This window comes from Arachis hypogaea, chromosome 10, assembly GCF_003086295.3.
Source record: "Arachis hypogaea cultivar Tifrunner chromosome 10, arahy.Tifrunner.gnm2.J5K5, whole genome shotgun sequence".
Lineage (NCBI taxonomy): Eukaryota > Viridiplantae > Streptophyta > Magnoliopsida > Fabales > Fabaceae > Arachis > Arachis hypogaea.
In genome coordinates this window covers 90,108,473-90,126,439 of record NC_092045.1, presented here as the reverse complement: position 1 = coordinate 90,126,439, position 17,967 = coordinate 90,108,473, and the positions used below count along the sequence as shown (strand labels likewise).

At 30.6% G+C, this 17,967-nt stretch overlaps 1 protein-coding gene across 1 annotated transcript; it reads right to left on the bottom strand.

Annotated features, from left to right (window-relative positions):
* Positions 1-2,692: 2,692 nt before the first annotated feature.
* Positions 2,693-8,126, bottom strand: LOC112717715 (DNA-directed RNA polymerase subunit alpha-like). Its single transcript, XM_025769672.3, has 6 exons — positions 7,515-8,126; positions 3,672-3,746; positions 3,543-3,574; positions 3,059-3,128; positions 2,908-2,976; positions 2,693-2,701 (listed from the first exon to the last, which is right to left on the bottom strand). The coding sequence occupies exons 1-6, from the start codon at positions 7,980-7,982 to the stop codon at positions 2,693-2,695; spliced, it is 723 nt and encodes a 240-aa protein (XP_025625457.1). The 5' UTR covers positions 7,983-8,126.
* Positions 8,127-17,967: the final 9,841 nt, after the last annotated feature.

Genomic DNA, 17,967 nt, shown 5'->3' with positions numbered 1-17,967 from the left:
ATTGTGGGTAGTGAGGGACCTACATTTAGAGTTTTTTCCGCCCCTTCACTCTCTTGGATTTGATTTGCAATGATTTTACAGGAACTGAAGTGCTGAAAATCTGTATGGTTATGCTGTGGAGGTAGCTCTTGGGCAGGATGAGATTGAGCTGATTGTTGATCCCAGAAATTTTGTCTTGGCTAATGATATTGTGAACCATGTCATAATGGGAGAGAGCTAGACTGGGCAATTCCTGGTCAAGAACAAGATGGGAGAACTGTTCTTGGCGGTGGCAACGAATACTCCTTTCTATGATGATGATGGAAGTTTAGTTGGGATTATCTATGTCTCGAGTGATTCACGGCTCTTTGGTGAAACGAGAGTTCCGTGCTTGGGTGAAAACAATGCTGAATCAGGTTCAGACTCTAGGCCTCTTAGAAGTAGCATTTCAAATAAACTTGGCCTTGATACTCAGCAACCTCTCCAAACTTCTATAGCATCCAAGTTCTTGAATTTGGTTAGTGCTGTAACTTTCATGTTTCCGTAATTTATACTAGTATAGCATAACATGTCTTGATGTTAGAACCATTAAACAGGCATCAAAGGTAAGTAACAAAGTTAAGTCAAGAATCAGGACAGGAGAAAAATAATGGTGATCGTGAAAGCGGGAGCAGAGGAAGTCATCAATCTGAGCATAGTTTCTCAGAAGTTGGTGTTGCAGACCACAAAGAAGATGCTAATTCCAGTGGAGCTAGCACACCCAGAGGTGATGTGATGCAGTCCCCTTTTGGTATATTTTCTCAAGGTGAGTTAAGATCCCAAGGAAAAAGACTGAAAGAATATGCCGATGATAGTGAAGGAAAATCTATTCACAAGATTATAACATCTAGGGCTGAAGCATGGATTCAAAAGAAAACAATGGCAGGGCCATGGAAAGCAAATGATCAAGAAGGATCGGAGGCAAATGATGTTCGTGTTGCTGTGCCTTTCTTGTCAAATGATCATCAAGAAAATCAGTCAGTTAATTAGAAGCAAGAATGCCAAGGAGGTGAAAGGAATCGCCCTAGAATGAGGCTTCATGATCCTGGTCCTCATCCATAATAATGATACATGCATAATGCATTATTCTGGGAGCTAATAATGTAGAAGAACTTAAGATATCAATAACAATTTTCTTTTCATAATTTACAACTAGAAGGTCCTTTATTATGTGAACTGAGCATTATTAAGTTAATGGATCACAACATTTCTAGAGGATTGTAAAATAGGGAGATTGCTAAACTTTTGATGGTGATTGGGTTAGTCATTTTATTTTTCTTTAGTGACACCATAATGTTTCTTCAATTCATTGGTGGTGATGCTTGTAACTGAGTCTTTATCAATTGGATTTGATTATTCCCACGGCCCCCCAAAATATATATATATATATATATATATATATATATATATGTAAAAGTTGTACAGCAGATAGTGAAACCAAAAGGGAAAGAAAAATAGTTTTCATTTGACTAGATAAATTAGAAGAAGAAAGTTTCTTATCTTTATAAAAGTGTTGTTACCTTCATTTTTCATTTTTTTCACCAGTGGGAGTTTTCCTTACAGCATTTGCTTTTTGCAATAGCAAAGTTTGTCATATACTATCTACTTTGATCATAAACAGTATCATTATTTTTTCACCACAATTTGTTCTCAATTTTAAGAGGAACATGTTATTATCTTCTGCAGGGACCCACTATAAATCATATTTTTTGCAAACAGGATGGGAAGGTAATAGCAGACTACTATGCCATAGTGATATGTGTACCCAAGATGGCACTATACAACTTTATACAACAGCTGAGAGTGGTGAGTTTTTACATTATTTTCAAAGCATCTGTTTTGGATTTCATGTGAAGCCTTGTTATTCTGAATGACTCGAATCCAAATAACCCAATTATATTTCGTTTGTAATAAAATGTTAGTCTACATAATGTATTACTACCACTAGCAGTGGCTAGCATTACTACATGGACTTCGCATAAAATAGTGACTACGTGAATTTTCTTTCATCTATGATTCTCGTACTCATTTTCATGTTGATTACATTCGTTTAATTCAAATTGGTGGCAGTGGCGTCCTTATATCACCCTTGACCTACTTTTTTTATGAGAAAACACCAAGATGGCACTAGCTACTTTCTGAACTTGGACTGTAGCCATTTATGATAAATGGATGAAACCTTTTTCATATACTATGGATGCAGAAGCGCATCGACTTCGATGAAAGCTACAAAGTACACCCCCGTTCAGAATTAGAAACTAAAAATGCATTTCTTTGATCTTCATTAATACCAACTTCTGGATTGATATTGGTTGGAAGTTTTGTAGCGAGCAAGCCTATATTTTCCTCCTTTTTGTCTCTCTGTGGCACTTGTTAATAATATGGATAAAGAAGTGAGTTCATTTTCTTGGTAGGCTTTGTTTTTCGTTTACTTCTTTAGTTGGAAAAGTGTAGTTGAAGTTGAAGGTTCAATTGCTATGAAATATAGCTTTGGTGTTGTATTTTTTAACTTTCTATTATATTTTTTAACAATGGCTTAAGATAGATTAATTATATCTTATAAATTCAGGAGATGTTTGAAGTATGCTCTTGTTCATTTTTTAGATTAAATTATAAATTGTATCTATCATACTCAGCAATAATTAGTTACGATAATATATAGGTTACTAATAACTTATATTAACTGATAAAGTAAAGGAAATTAGTAATATAGAATTGTAATATGTAGAAAAAGGATAAATTAGTGTATAAACTAATGAAAAATAGCTTAGTAATTTGTCTTTCAAAGAAAATAGTACAAATATCTAAAAAGATAATTTTTCACTCTCAAATATCTTCATGCTCTGCTTCCACCTTGCTCTTATATTTACAAGCATTCTCTTAGATTACGAGACACAAATCGTTGTACTTCTCTAAAACCAGATCCACGGCAAGTCTCATTCGTGTGGAGTCGTTAATCTGATTAGAGCACCAATAATATAATTCTAATTAGAAGTGTGTTAAAAAAATTATGTTGAAAATACTTTGTTATAAATATTACCTGAATATTGAAGTCATCTTGTAAAGTACATTCTCTCATCCAACTGGTCACCCAAACTTTGCTATCATTCCTAAGATATAAAGCATTCAACAAATAGTTATTATATACATATAAGATATAAACTATTGAACTTATTATGATATTCAAAAAAATTGAGAAGACTTACGATCTATTTTTTTGAGTGGGTAGGCCAAAAAGTGGAGCAATCTACTACAACTAAAAATTTATAATCATAAAAAATATGATCATCTAACATCGCTTCTAAATAAGTTACATGTACAAGAGTGACTAAGAGTACTAGTTACAATAAACGGTTATTTAAATTGTTAAATTGTTAAGCGATTCTAGATGATTGAGTACTGATTTAGAACAAATAATTACCACTTTAATTACGTTCTTTTTACGTTGTTGATGTTTTCCGACACAAGGCAATGAATCCAAAAAGATTAGGCGATGACTTATAAAGTCAACAATAACCAAATACCAATGTAGTTCCTCATAGATAGGGATAAAAACCTGCAATTAACTTTAAACCATTATAAACATTAGAAAAATAAAATAGTATATTAATGGGAAACAAATTGGTCACTTGTACCCTAATGACGTGGCTAACTTTTAGTGTCATATAAGCTCCAAAGAAATTAAAAATAACCTCGGCCGGTTTATATTTGTCGCTTAAAGCATATCGCTACAAACACAAAAATAATTGTTAAATAAAAATATGTTTTCAATTTAACAACTACTTTTGAATTGATAATTTTATACGGGCCTCTGTTCGTAAAATTTGTGAAAAATGTAGATTGATCCGTAGACGAGGTAGAATTCTAGTAATTTGTTCCAATCCAAGACATAAACAAAGACAAGGATAAGGATAATATTTCCACAAAAGCCACAAGAGAGGGCTTTGAATTATAAAGGACTGGGTGCGCAAACAAAAAAAAATAAAAAAAGATATAGATATTGAAATTCAAACTTTTTTTTACATGAAAACTTAGAAATTATATAATATTCTCTATTATATATGATATGATTTTATAGTAATATTGATTATATATTAATATTTTTGAATATGTGAAAATTTCAAATTATTGAATGAATATAGAAATTCTATTTCAAATATTTCAAAATTTTCTTATATATATAATATATATCAATGATTATATATATATAGATTAGAACTATTCTAATAGAATACAATATAAAAAAGAGATATTAGATAGATACGTACTTGAATTTCTTTTTTTAAAAGAAAAAAAGAATATGCATCTCTTTGGATTCAAAAATGAAATAGAAATAAAAAAGATTTGATAATAAATGAAAAACTACGAATTTTTTGTTCCATTTCCGACGAGATAATAATAATAATTATTGAAATGTTTATATCTTTTGTTAAACTCTTTCTATATATACGAATTCTTCTTATTCATTTGAATATATGAATATAAATATATATTCAAGTGAATAAATAATTTAATTTCTAATAATTTTTATAAAAAAAAACAAAGAAAAAAAAGAAATAATTAGAATACAATTTTTTTGTTTCTTTAATATTTATTAATTACTAAAAAAAATTGCATCTTTCGAATTTATTCTTTCAATCTCGACGATTTACAATAAATAGGTTATTATGATTTCGGGTAAGCCGCTATGGTGAAATTGGTAGACACGCTGCTCTTAGGAAGCAGTGCTAGAGCATCTCGGTTCGAGTCCGAGTGGCGGCATGGCATCTTTTACTCTAAAAGAGTAAGTCCTAAAATGAATTCAATTTCTGATTTATCTTCCTAGTATTAGTTATTGGGACACCTTATTTTTATGATATTTTCAACTTTAGAGCATATATTAACTCATATATCGTTTTCGGTCGTATCAATTGTAATTTCAACTCATTTGATAACTCTATTAGTCAATGAAATCTTAGGATTTCATGATTTGTCCAAAAATGGTATGATAATAAGCTTTTTCTGTATAACGGGATTGTTAATTACTCGTTGGATTTTGTCGGGCCATTTACCATTTAGTGATTTATATGAATCATTAATCTTTCTTTCCTGGGGTTTTTCTATTTTTCATATAGTTTTTTGTTTTAAAAAGCATAAAAACGATTTAAGTGCAATAATCGCACCGAGTGTTATTTTTACCCAAGGCTTTGCTACTTCGGGTGTTTTAACCGAAATCCATCAATCTGCAATATTAGTACCCGCTTTACAATCTCATTGGTTAATGATGCACGTAAGTATGATGATATTTGGCTATGCAGCTCTTTTTTGTGGATCGTTATTATCTGTAGGAATCTTAGTTATTACATTTGGAGAAGTCATACAAATTTTGGGTAAAAGCAATAATTTGTATTTTTTAAATGAATCCTTTTCTTTTGTTGAGATCCAATACATGAATAGGAATGAAAGGAACAATGTTTTACAAAAAACTTTTTTTTCTTCTTCTAGAAATTATTACAGGTCTCAGTTTATTCAACAACTCGATCGTTGGAGTTATCGTATTATTAGTCTGGGTTTTCTCTTTTTAACGATAGGTATTCTGTCAGGAGCAGTATGGGCTAATGAGGCATGGGGATCATATTGGAATTGGGATCCCAAGGAAACTTGGGCCTTTATTACTTGGACCATATTTGCGATTTATTTACATACTCGAAAAAATACGAAATTCGAAAGTGTAAATTCTTCAATAGCGGCCTCTCTGGGCTTTCTTATAATTTGGATATGTTATTTAGGAATCAATCTATTAGGTATAGGATTACACAGTTATGGTTCATTTACATCTAATTGAATTGAATTTAATTAAGGAAAAAACCTCTGGCAAATACAAATAAAGAAAGCATAAGTATATATACATCATAAGAGATAAGTATATATACATATCTAATATACTAATATATAAAATATATAAGAAATTTTAGTATATATTCGATATTCTATTTATATATAATATATTTGATATGAATATAGAAAGAATAAAGAAAAAATGGAATTGTCGAGAACCCTTTAAATCAAGTAGTAATGTAATGATTCAAGGGGTTCTTACAAACAACAAACATATTTACATATAATTAATTCCAATTTTTTTATGTGGTTTATTTCTCTTTTTTTGGGGGGTTGTATTAATTTTCATTAAAAAAATTTAGAAAAAATTTGATAGAATGGCTTCAACCTTGTCAACCGAGAATGAGAAAATAAAATCTGGATAAATACCAATACCTATTACGGGTATAAGGATAGAAATCGAAATAAATAATTCTTGCGGACCAGAATCAAAAAAATACGAGTTTGGTGTATTAAAAAGCTTGTATCCATAGAACATCTGCCGTAACATGGATAATGAATAAATAGGAGTTAATATAATTCCAATTGTGTTTAAAAAAATTATTAGTATTTTTGTCATTAAAAGATATTTTTGACTGGTTAGTATTCCAAAAAAAATCATCAATTCTGCAACAAAACCGCTCATGCCTGGCAATGCAAGAGAAGCCATTGATAAGATACTGAAAACTGTGAATATTTTGGGCATTGGGATAGCCATTCCACCCATTTGGTCAAGATAAAGAAGACGTAGTCTATCATAACCAGTTCCCGCCAAGAAAAAAAGCGCAGCACCAATAAATCCATGAGAGATAATTTGTAAAATGGCCCCGTTGAGCCCCGTATCACTTATAGAACCAATTCCAATAATTATGAAACCCATATGAGATACCGAGGAATAAGCTATTCTTTTCTTTAAATTACGTTGACCAAGAGATGTTGAAGCTGCATAGATTATTTGAATTGAACCTAATAACATTAACCAGGGGGAAAATATGGAATGAGCGTGAGGTAATAATTCCATATTAATTCGAACCAATCCATATGCGCCCATTTTTAATAAGATTCCGGCTAAAAGCATACAAGTGCTGTAATGTGCCTCTCCGTGGGTGTCCGGTAACCATGTATGTAAGGGTATAATCGGCAATTTTACAGCAAAAGTAAAAAGAAATCCCATATAAAATATTATTTCGAGCACCCCAGGATACGATTGATTAGTTAATGTTTCAAAATTTAATGTCGGTTCATTAGAACTATATAAACCGATACCTAGAATTCCCATTAATAAAAAAATAGAGCTTCCCGCAGTGTATAAAATAAACTTTGTAGCTGAATACAAACGTTTCTTTCCCCCCCCCCCACATGGATAAAAGTATATAAACTGGAATTAATTCCAATTCCCACATGATGAAAAAAAGTAAAATGTCTTGACAAGAAAAAGGTCCTATTTGACCGCTGTACATTGCTAGCATCAGGAAATGGAATAATCGGGATTCTCGAGTAACCGGTTGAGCCGCTAAAGTAGCTATAGTGGTAATAAATCCCGTCAATAAAATGGGTCCTATAGAGAGTCCATCTATTCCGAATCTCCAGTAAAAATCAAAAAAATTAATCCATTTATAATTAATCCATTATGGTCTTACAATATGATTCCTCTCGATTTGTAATCTAATACACAAATTAATGGGTTCTATTAGGTTAGCTATATGTTGCGTATTATCAACAATTTCCACAGAAGGTGGTAAAATGATGTCTTGAGCGGTTACATATCCGGGACCGTTGATACAAATAGATGCGTCTCGAGTCCCATACAGATTACTTCTCAATACTATTTCTTTCAAATTCATTAAAATTTCATGTACTGATTCTTGAATACCTACTATGGTCGAATATTCATGTGGTATTTTCTCAGATTTTGCACGTGTGATACATGTTCCCTCTATTTCTCCAAGCAAAACTCTTCGCATCGCAATGCCTATTGTATCAGCTTGGCCTTTCATAAGTGGAGACAGAATAAAGCGTCCATAATAAAGGCGATTACTGTCTACTCTTGATTCAACACACTTCCACTGTAATGTTCGAGTAGATACTCTAATTTTCTCTCGAACCATAGTAATCAATTCTTTTTTTCAAATCCTTGAATTGTTTATTTCTCTTGTCTTGAAATTTATTCTATGTTTTCTATTTTTATCTTTTGTTTTACATTACACACGTCGTTTTTTAGGGGACCTACACCCATTATGTGGCATAGGGGTTACATCTCGTATAAAATTTAAGAGTATGCCACTTCTACGAATAGCTCTTAATGCCGCATCTCTTCCGAGACCGGGACCCTTTATCATGACTTCTGCTCGTTGCATGCCTTGATTCGCTACTGTTCGAATAACATTTCCTGCTGCAGTTTGGGCGGCAAATGGTGTTCCCCTTCGCGTACCTTTGAATCCACAAGTACCTGTGGAGGACCACGAAATTACCCGACCCCGTACATCGGTAACAGTGACAATGGTATTGTTGAAACTAGCTTGAACATGAATAACGCCCTTTGGTATTTTACGAGCATGTTTACGTGAACCAATACGTCCATTTTTACGCGAACCAATTTTGGGTATAGGTTTTGCCATATCTTATTATCTTTTTATTATTTCATAATTATTATCTCATAACCTAAAAGGAAGTCTGAGATGTATGGATATATTCATTTCATGTCAAAAAAACAGATGTTTTACTATATTTCTTTTTTTTAATTAGAAACTAGAATTAATATTCTCAAAATTGGCATTCTATTTGTGTTAATATACAACTAACAAAAATAGAATTTCCAATTTTAGATCCCCAAAATCTCTCTATCTAATATCTCTTTTTTATATTGTATTCTATTAGAATAGTTCTAATCTATATATATATAATCATTGATATATATTATATATATAAGAAAATTTCGAAATATTCGAAATAGAATTTCTATATTCATTCAATAATTTGAAATTTTCACATATTCAAAAATATTAATATATAATCAATATTACTATAAAATCATATCATATATAATAGAGAATATTATATAATTTCTAAATTTTCATGTAAAAAAAAGTTTGAATTTCAATATCTATATCTTTTTTTATTTTTTTTTATTTGCGCACCCAGTCCTTTATAATTCAAAGCCCTCTCTTGTGGCTTTTGTGGAAATATTATCCTTATCCTTGTCTTTGTTTATGTCTTGGATTGGAACAAATTACTAGAATTCTACCTCGTCTACGGATCAATCTATATTTTTCACAAATTTTACGAACAGAGGCCCGTATTTTCATATTTATCATTCCTTCAACTTAATCTCGGATCCATTTTAATGGAAGAAAATAAGGTTTCCTTCAATTTTTAACTTCTATTCTAATCGTACCCCTCAAAACCAATAATATTGAAGTTAAAAAAAGTCTAATTAAAGAATTTATACTTGCATTTTTTATTTCTCTGTGGTAGAAATATATATAAAGAGTATGTTGAACCTTTTCAGAAATATAGCCTAGACTGATATTTTCATTATTTAAAATTGAAAATAAATGAACCAACCCCGAACATACCCCACAGGGGAAATTGATTCAGCAATATTGAATTAAACCCTCATGAATCCGTTTCTTTATAACAATTCCTGTTAAACCCATTTCACGCATTCATTAAGGTATGAGGAGTGATATGAGAGACTTGTGTTTTGTTTTATCTCTCTTTACTTTTTTACAAAAATTGATAGAATTTTTTCTATAATTCGGATATCAGAAAGATTACCATATATAACATAAAACTTCTCCGCCGATTGCTGAGGCTTGGTTTGATCAAGCCGCTGAATATTGGAAACAAGCTATAGCCCTTACCCCGGTAATTATATTGAAGCACAGAATTGGTTGAAGATCACAGGGCGTTCTTAATTTAATAAAAACACTCTTTTTTTAGTTCTATTTATATTATTCTATATACCCTTATATCTTAATATATATTATTTCCATATTTATTTTTATATTTCTTACTATATTTATCTTACTAAATAATCTTATTTATATATTATTATATTTAATATTTAGTTTAGAATATTTAATGCATATTTCATTTAAATGTATATTTAATGTATTTAAATGTATATTTAATGTAATTAAATGTTTGTTGTCTACATCAGTCCATCCAATAAAACTGAAAATTTAGAATAATATTCTATATATCTATTATATAAATATATTAGGCTATAGTAATAGTCAATCCAAAAATTTCATTATATCCCTTCTAAAAAAATCGTTCTTTTTCGTCTCGTATTTTGTAGAGATAAATGGTATGTGGATACAGCAGAGAATTTGCCTTTTTTCTGTTATTCAAACTAAAAGTGAAACTCAAAAAAGAGAACTCAAAAAAACTAAAAAGAAATAGCAGTATGGCCTCTAGCAATGCTGATGACTGCTCACGTAATTGGAAATAGAGTGCATAATAATCTCTTCTATTAAATTATTTAATAAGACAGACATAAAATAAATTCCATCTTTGAATTTCAAATTCAAATCTGAATCCCCTAGCCTAGGTTGCACAAAAAAATTATTGAATTGAAATTCAAAGTCCAGAAGGAGTTTTAGAGGATTCAAAAAGGTCCGTTGAGCGCCTATATCTTATGTCATAATAGATTCGAACACTTGCCCCGGATTAACTTCCGGATCATAATTGTTCTAGTGAATAACTAAAGAAAAAAATTGGAATAGATAGATGGGAGATAGAATAGAAAGAAACTCAATATAAAAATCTCTCAAAGTTTGGATATTTGTAAACAAAGAATAATCCAATTCTCCTTTTCTTTTTCTTTAAGGTTCCTTGTTTCGGTAAAACACAAAAATGATAATTTTCCAAATTTTATAAGATTGAATAAAAAATATCAATTAATTTTTTTATATAAATATAATTGCTATGCTTAGTGTGTGACTCGTTGATTTTTTAGAGTGGTTAGAGTTCGACAATAAAATAAATGACTTATAGGATGAATTCATTAATAACTAAGTACTAACCAACTCATCGCTTCGCATTATCTGGATTTAAAGAATTAATCTAAAAATCGAAATAAAATCAAGATATCATATTTTGGTAGTAGAATTATAACAACTGAGATATTGGATAAAAAAAAATAAAAACGAATCTGATTATAAGTTGTAAAGCAATAAGAATATACAGATAAAAATGAAGGGTGAAAGAAAGAAAAAAGATATATCAATGATATAGAATTCGAATATGTAAAGGTCTTATGGTTATCTCATAAAAAGGGGAAGTGTAATAAAGCATCAACATTAACTAAATCCATATATAGATATATATATTCCCAAAATAAACAAATCAAGAGCACCGAGTCAATAAAAACTGAGAAGGTTGATTCAAGAAAAAAGAAATATATATATATAATTTGGAATTGTATTTGCGAGGCTCCATTGTAGAATTCCAGACCTAATCATCAATCGAGAAGCGATGGGAACGACGAAAACCGTGAATACCTAAGATTCATTTGACGGGAGGGATGGCGGAACGAACTAAGAACTAATTCATTTTTTTGAAGAGTCGCAGGATAACCCTAGATTACATCTAAAATAAAATGGATAAGGAGTAAATATTCGCCCGCGAAATCTTTGTTTTTTTATTTCGAAATTGAGCCAATCCAATACCACCAGAAATAAATAAAATAAGGATTTGTTAGAATCTTATGCTCTAATAGAACAACATTATCTAGTTATATATTTAACTATATATAGGGGGCAAATTTTCTAATAAATGTCTAGTTCTATATAAAAATCAAAACAAGATATACTAATTTCCAATTGATCAATCAATCCTATGAAATATTAAAATAAAAAAACCTCGTGATTCAATTATTCATTAAACATATGTATATACGGTATATTTTTTTATTGGTATTGGTTAAATCCATTTTTGTAATTGTTTTATTCGCGAGGAGCCGTATGAGGTGAAAATCTCATGTACGGTTCTGGAATAGCGATGGGATTTCTAAACAACCATCAACTATAACCCCAAAAGAACCAGATTCCGTAAGCAACATAGAGGAAGAATGAAAGGAATATCCTATCGGGGTAATCATATTTGCTTCGGAAGATATGCTCTTCAGGCACTTGAACCCGCTTGGATCACATCTAGACAAATAGAAGCAGGTCGGCGGGCAATGTCACGAAATGTCCGCCGAGGTGGACAAATATGGGTACGGATATTTTCAGACAAACCAGTTACAGTAAGACCAACCGAAACGCGTATGGGTTCGGGAAAGGGATCTCCCGAATATTGGGTAGCTGTCGTTAAACCCGGTAGAATACTTTATGAAATGGGCGGAGTCGCAGAAAATATAGCCAAAAGGGCTATCTCAATAGCCGCATCAAAAATGCCTATCCAAACTCAATTCATTATTTCAAGATAATAAATAATAAAAACCAAAGGAAAGAGGTCTTTTGGAGGAAAAAACATGGCAATTTTTCCTTTCTTTTGTTGAATAGAGAATATTTTTTTTACTTCAAGCCTTGGACTGAAAAACCAGATAAAATAAGAATGATATGATTCAACCTCAAACCCATTTGAATGTAGCCGATAACAGCGGAGCCCGCCAATTGATGTGTATTCGAATCATAGGAGCAGGTAATCGACGATATGCTTCTATTGGTGACATTGTTGTTGCTGTAATCAAGGAAGCGGTACCAAATATGTCTTTAGAAAGATCAGAAGTGATTAGAGTTGTAATTGTACGTACTTGTAAAGAACTTAAACGTAGCAATGGCATGATAATTAGGTTAGCTATCTAATTTGAAATATTATAGTGAGTTCGTTAAACTTTCTGTGATACAAACATGAAGTTCCTTTTTTATTTTATTTTATTTTTATTCAAGGGTAAATAAATAAAAAAAGAATTAATTTAATTTGAATAAAGGATACCACTCTTGACAAAGAAAAGGTTGGTCCATCTTTTTTTTTATTTACGCATCCTATTTTTCCTATTTTTTTTTTTGAAGGGGGGAGGGGGTTGCTAACTCAATGATAGAGTACTCGGCTTTTAAGTGCGACTCCATTTTTTACACATTTTTATGAAGCAATTGTTTCGTCCATAACCTCGGTAGGGTTTGTAAGACCACGACTGATCCAGAAAGGAATGAATGGAAAAAGCCGCATGTCGTATCAATAGCGAATTCTAAAAGGATCTCATTCTTATTGGATCGGACCATTTTTTTGTTTGAATTCGTGAACAAAATAAGTTGGGTTTAAGTAATAAAGGGATAGAACTTGGCAACTCCAATTATAGAGAAACAAAAAGCAACGAGCTTTCATTCTTTTTAATCGAATGATTACCCCATCTAATTGGACGTTAAAAATATATTAGTGCTTGATGCGGGAAAAGCTTTTCCCATGAATGGATTATTTATTTTTGTTATGAGTCCTAATTATTAGCTATTCTCCATTACGGGGTGGCGATCAATGTGTAGAAGAATGAGTATATTGATAAAGATATTCTTTTTTCCAAAATCAAAAGAGCGATTAGGCTGATAAAATAAAGGATTTCTAACTAGCTTGTTATCCTAGAACAATTAGGTGGAAAAAGCAAGTGGAGAGAATCCATTCATCATTTTTTGGTATCTATTCATAATTCGTTTTAATTCGAATATCTAGAAATACCCCGTTTTGACTGTATCGCACTATGTATTGGATTTCCAATCCAATAAATCTTTGATCCCTTTGACAAAATGGAATTTGAAAAATGAAAGAATATCAAAGATATTTAGAACTAGATAGATCTCGTCAACAGAACTTCCTATACCCACTTATTTTTCGGGAGTATATTTATGGACTCGCCTCTGGTCATGATTTTAATAGAAATCGATATATTTTGTCGGAAAATGTGGATTATGATAAGAAATCTAGCTTACTAATTGTAAAACGGTTAATTACTCGAATATATCAACAGAATCATTTGATTCTTTTTGATAACGATTCAAGTAAAAATCAATTTTGGGGGTCTAACAAGAATTTATATAATAATAAAAAGGGTGGCATTGTGCTAAAAAGGGAAGGAATAAGGCAAGCAGTATGTTAATTTCTCAACTTTACCTTAAAAGAGTCCTTCCCCTGCGCTGCGTTCTTGGACAAACGAAAAAAGAATTTTTGAGGTGAAATCAAAATAATATAATTCTAAAAAGCAAGAGCAGCAAATCAAGTACACGTAAAAAGAGATATGTATTTGTATTTTTCTATTTTTTTAGAGTTAAACAAAGGGATTCGCAAATAAAAGTGCTAATGCTACAACCAGCCCATAAATTGTTAACGCTTCCATAAACGCTAGACTAAACAATAAAGTACCCCGTATTTTTCCCTCTGCCTCTGGTTGTCGCGCAATCCCTTCTACTGCTTGCCCTGCAGCAGTGCCTTGGCCAACCCCAGGTCCAATAGAAGCAAGCCCTACAGCCAACCCAGCAGCAACAACGGAAGCAGCAGCAATCAGTGGATTCATGATAAGTTCCTCTCATCAACTGATATAGTTTTTTTATTGCTACAAGTCATGTGAAAGACATATCTTCTGTTCCATAAAACAAATAGTTCTTTTATTTGATTAATTACCCATCCGCCCGGAGAATTTATAAACAGATACAAATTTTTGTTCTCGTCCTCCATACTAAGGTATATTATAAGGCCAATAAGTTGATTCGATATTTCACAATCAACCTCTTGGCCTAAAAAAAGTAGTCTTTCTCTATAAAGTCGGTTGATTAGGATAAGATTTTATCCTTTAAGAGCTGTACATGCATCTTTTGATGCATACGGTTCACAAAAGATCGCAAAAATAAATCAATGTGTAGATTTCAACCCCTTTTTTATTACTTTATGACTCTTTTCCAGAATGGACTTTTTTCTTGAATCAACCTTCTCAGTTTTTATTGACTCGGTGCTCTTGATTTGTTTATTTTGGGAATATATATATATCTATATATGGATTTAGTTAATGTTGATGCTTTATTACACTTCCCCTTTTTATGAGATAACCATAAGACCTTTACATATTCGAATTCTATATCATTGATATATCTTTTTTCTTTCTTTCACCCTTCATTTTTATCTGTATATTCTTATTGCTTTACAACTTATAATCAGATTCGTTTTTATTTTTTTTATCCAATATCTCAGTTGTTATAATTCTACTACCAAAATATGATATCTTGATTTTATTTTGATTTTTAGATTAATTCTTTAAATCCAGATAATGCGAAGCGATGAGTTCGTTAGTACTTAGTTATTAATGAATTCATCCTATAAGTCATTTATTTTATTGTCGAACTCTAACCACTCTAAAAAATCAACGAGTCACACACTAAGCATAGCAATTATATTTATATAAAAAAATTAATTGATATTTTTTATTCAATCTTATAAAATTTGGAAAATTATCATTTTTGTGTTTTACCGAAACAAGGAACCTTAAAGAAAAAGAAAAGGAGAATTGGATTATTCTTTGTTTACAAATATCCAAACTTTGATCCCTAATACGCCATAAATAGTTCGAACTGTATAGGAACAATAATCAATTTTAGCTCGAATGGTTTGTAGAGGAACTCTACCCTCTTAGAAAAAGGAACTTCTTTATAAATTAGTATATCCATTCAAACTATTAGACAAAAATATTAACTAATAATTTAGAAATATTATAGGGATAAATTTACTACAAAATGTTCAGGCATGAACCAGCAAATTGGATCTTCATTCCTACGACACGTGTTATCATTAGTCTAACCAGGTTTATAACCTACAATATATTAAATTTATATGTAAAACATGTTTATGGGTAAAATACAAATCACAAAAATATAATTACAAGAAAAAGTATAATATGCATTGACTTCTATACTTACTCGTGATTTGACACATTTCTCTGGCACAAGACATCTAAATGTACTTCGATAACCTTTTTTATCTGAGATTACCAACTCTTCAGAACTGCTAAAGTCTTAAAATGGTTAGCTATGAGAATCATAGAATTTTTAAACTAATATATATTACACATAATCATAAATCACACGTATGGATCTAACGTATCCAAAAAAATATAGGCTGCAACATCAGCTTGAGAATCGGTTAACATCATCGAAGGTGTAAGCTCAAATGTAATAAATGTTCATCACTGCAGTTAAAAAAAATAGTTTCAAGATTAAACTAAAAAATAAAGGAAAAAGAAAAAAGTAGAACAAAAAAGAAAAAAATAAAGTTACCTTTGGTAGTACAGCTCCTACTCTAACATGTGGTTGTCCATTAGGTGGAGTTGTTATTTCATTGATATCTGAATAGAATAACTTTTTGGGTTGAATTGGTAAGATACTAGTAAGATCACTACTAGTTTTTGTATTTTCTGAAGATTGGATAACTACAATAGGATTCAATATCGAACTACTATTTGTGGAAGTTATTTGTTGTGCCATGATTACATCAATCTTTTTGTGTAAAACATGAATTACCGATTTTAAGTTTTATATCCTTTTTGTCAGATCGTTAAGCATATTCTTGACCTGCATATTTTTCATTGGAATAAACTTTTACTACTCACTTAGATAGTATTTTGTCTGATATTGTACCATATAACCCCTTAGGATAATATATAGCGAATTCGGTTTTAAAAGATAAGATAAAAATAATAAAAATTTTAAAAATATTTTAGTTTTATTTTTAAAAAAAAAAAGTTATCTAATTAGAGTAAGATAAAAAGAAGTTAAGAAAAATAAGATTATATAAAATAATCTGATTTTATTTTTTTAAAAAACTAATATTTAAAATATAACCTTATATTTATTATTATTTTAATATAAAAGAAAAGAATATCAAATTTTGGCAGTGAAAAGTAATTAATTTTGGATAAATTTTGATTTTTAATTGAAATTTAAATAATAAATTATTGGTTATCATATTTAAATTATTAAATAAGAATTAGTTGTGTGAAATATAATCTTATTCTTATATATAAATACTCAAGCATAGAACACTATTAACTTTCTTTATTAAAACTAAAATTACAATCTAGTAGAGCAATAGAAGAAAAAGTAGTAGACGATCACATTGGATCTTCTTCGATGAAAATTATTGAAAATTTTCTATTAGAATAAATACTACATGCAATAGAGGTAATATATCCAACTCATGATAAATTACAATGTTATTTATATATACCAATGCTAATTTTCTTTTTATAATTTAGTCTTTATCCAAGAGAGTTGATGAGATGGAGAAAGCAATGTGGATGGCGAAGAAGTCACTTGATAAGCTAATCGTCCTTCCATGTAAAATTGATGAGAAGCATCATGAGAAATTCAATCATACGGACTTATATGAGATGAAGAATAAATCCTGTGGTAATGTAACAAAGAAGAACTCTTGTCTGTTACAAGTTAAGTCCGAACATTGTATGTTTACAGATTTATCCGACAAAAATAAAGACGTTGAGATTTTGCACAATCTTCCACCATCGTTCTGCAAATTAAAGGGATGCAAACATGCGTCTATGGAGAATGAGAGCCGAGGCCAAAGTCAAGACTGGATTTTCAAACAAATAGCAAAACCCATAAAACTGTGCAAGAACATCCGAGTAAGTTTATAAGACAAAAATACAAATTGACAAGTGTCAATAATCTATCATCTATCCAAAACATGGCATTTATACGACCAGCTAAAATGCCAAAATTTGAGCACAAAGTTCAACTATCAAGCAAAATGGCAGAAACTAGAATATGCAAACGGCCTTTAATTTTTAACACAGATAATGCATGGTCAACAAGCTCTACAAAACAACAAAAAATGGCTTTCAAGTCAACTTCTATCCCAAAGGTATTTCATATAGTTAAAAATAATTTTTGGCATAGTATTCAAATATGTATATTGTGAATAACCTCTTTGTTTTGTGCAGAATCTTTAATTGTTCATTCAAATCACCACAAGATATGAGGTTGAGTAAGGACTTGGTCAATATGGCTATGTACATCTTTAGTGCTGATAATGATATAGTGTAAGCATTTTTTGTCATCTTTTATTTTTAATATTAGTTATCTCTGTGTC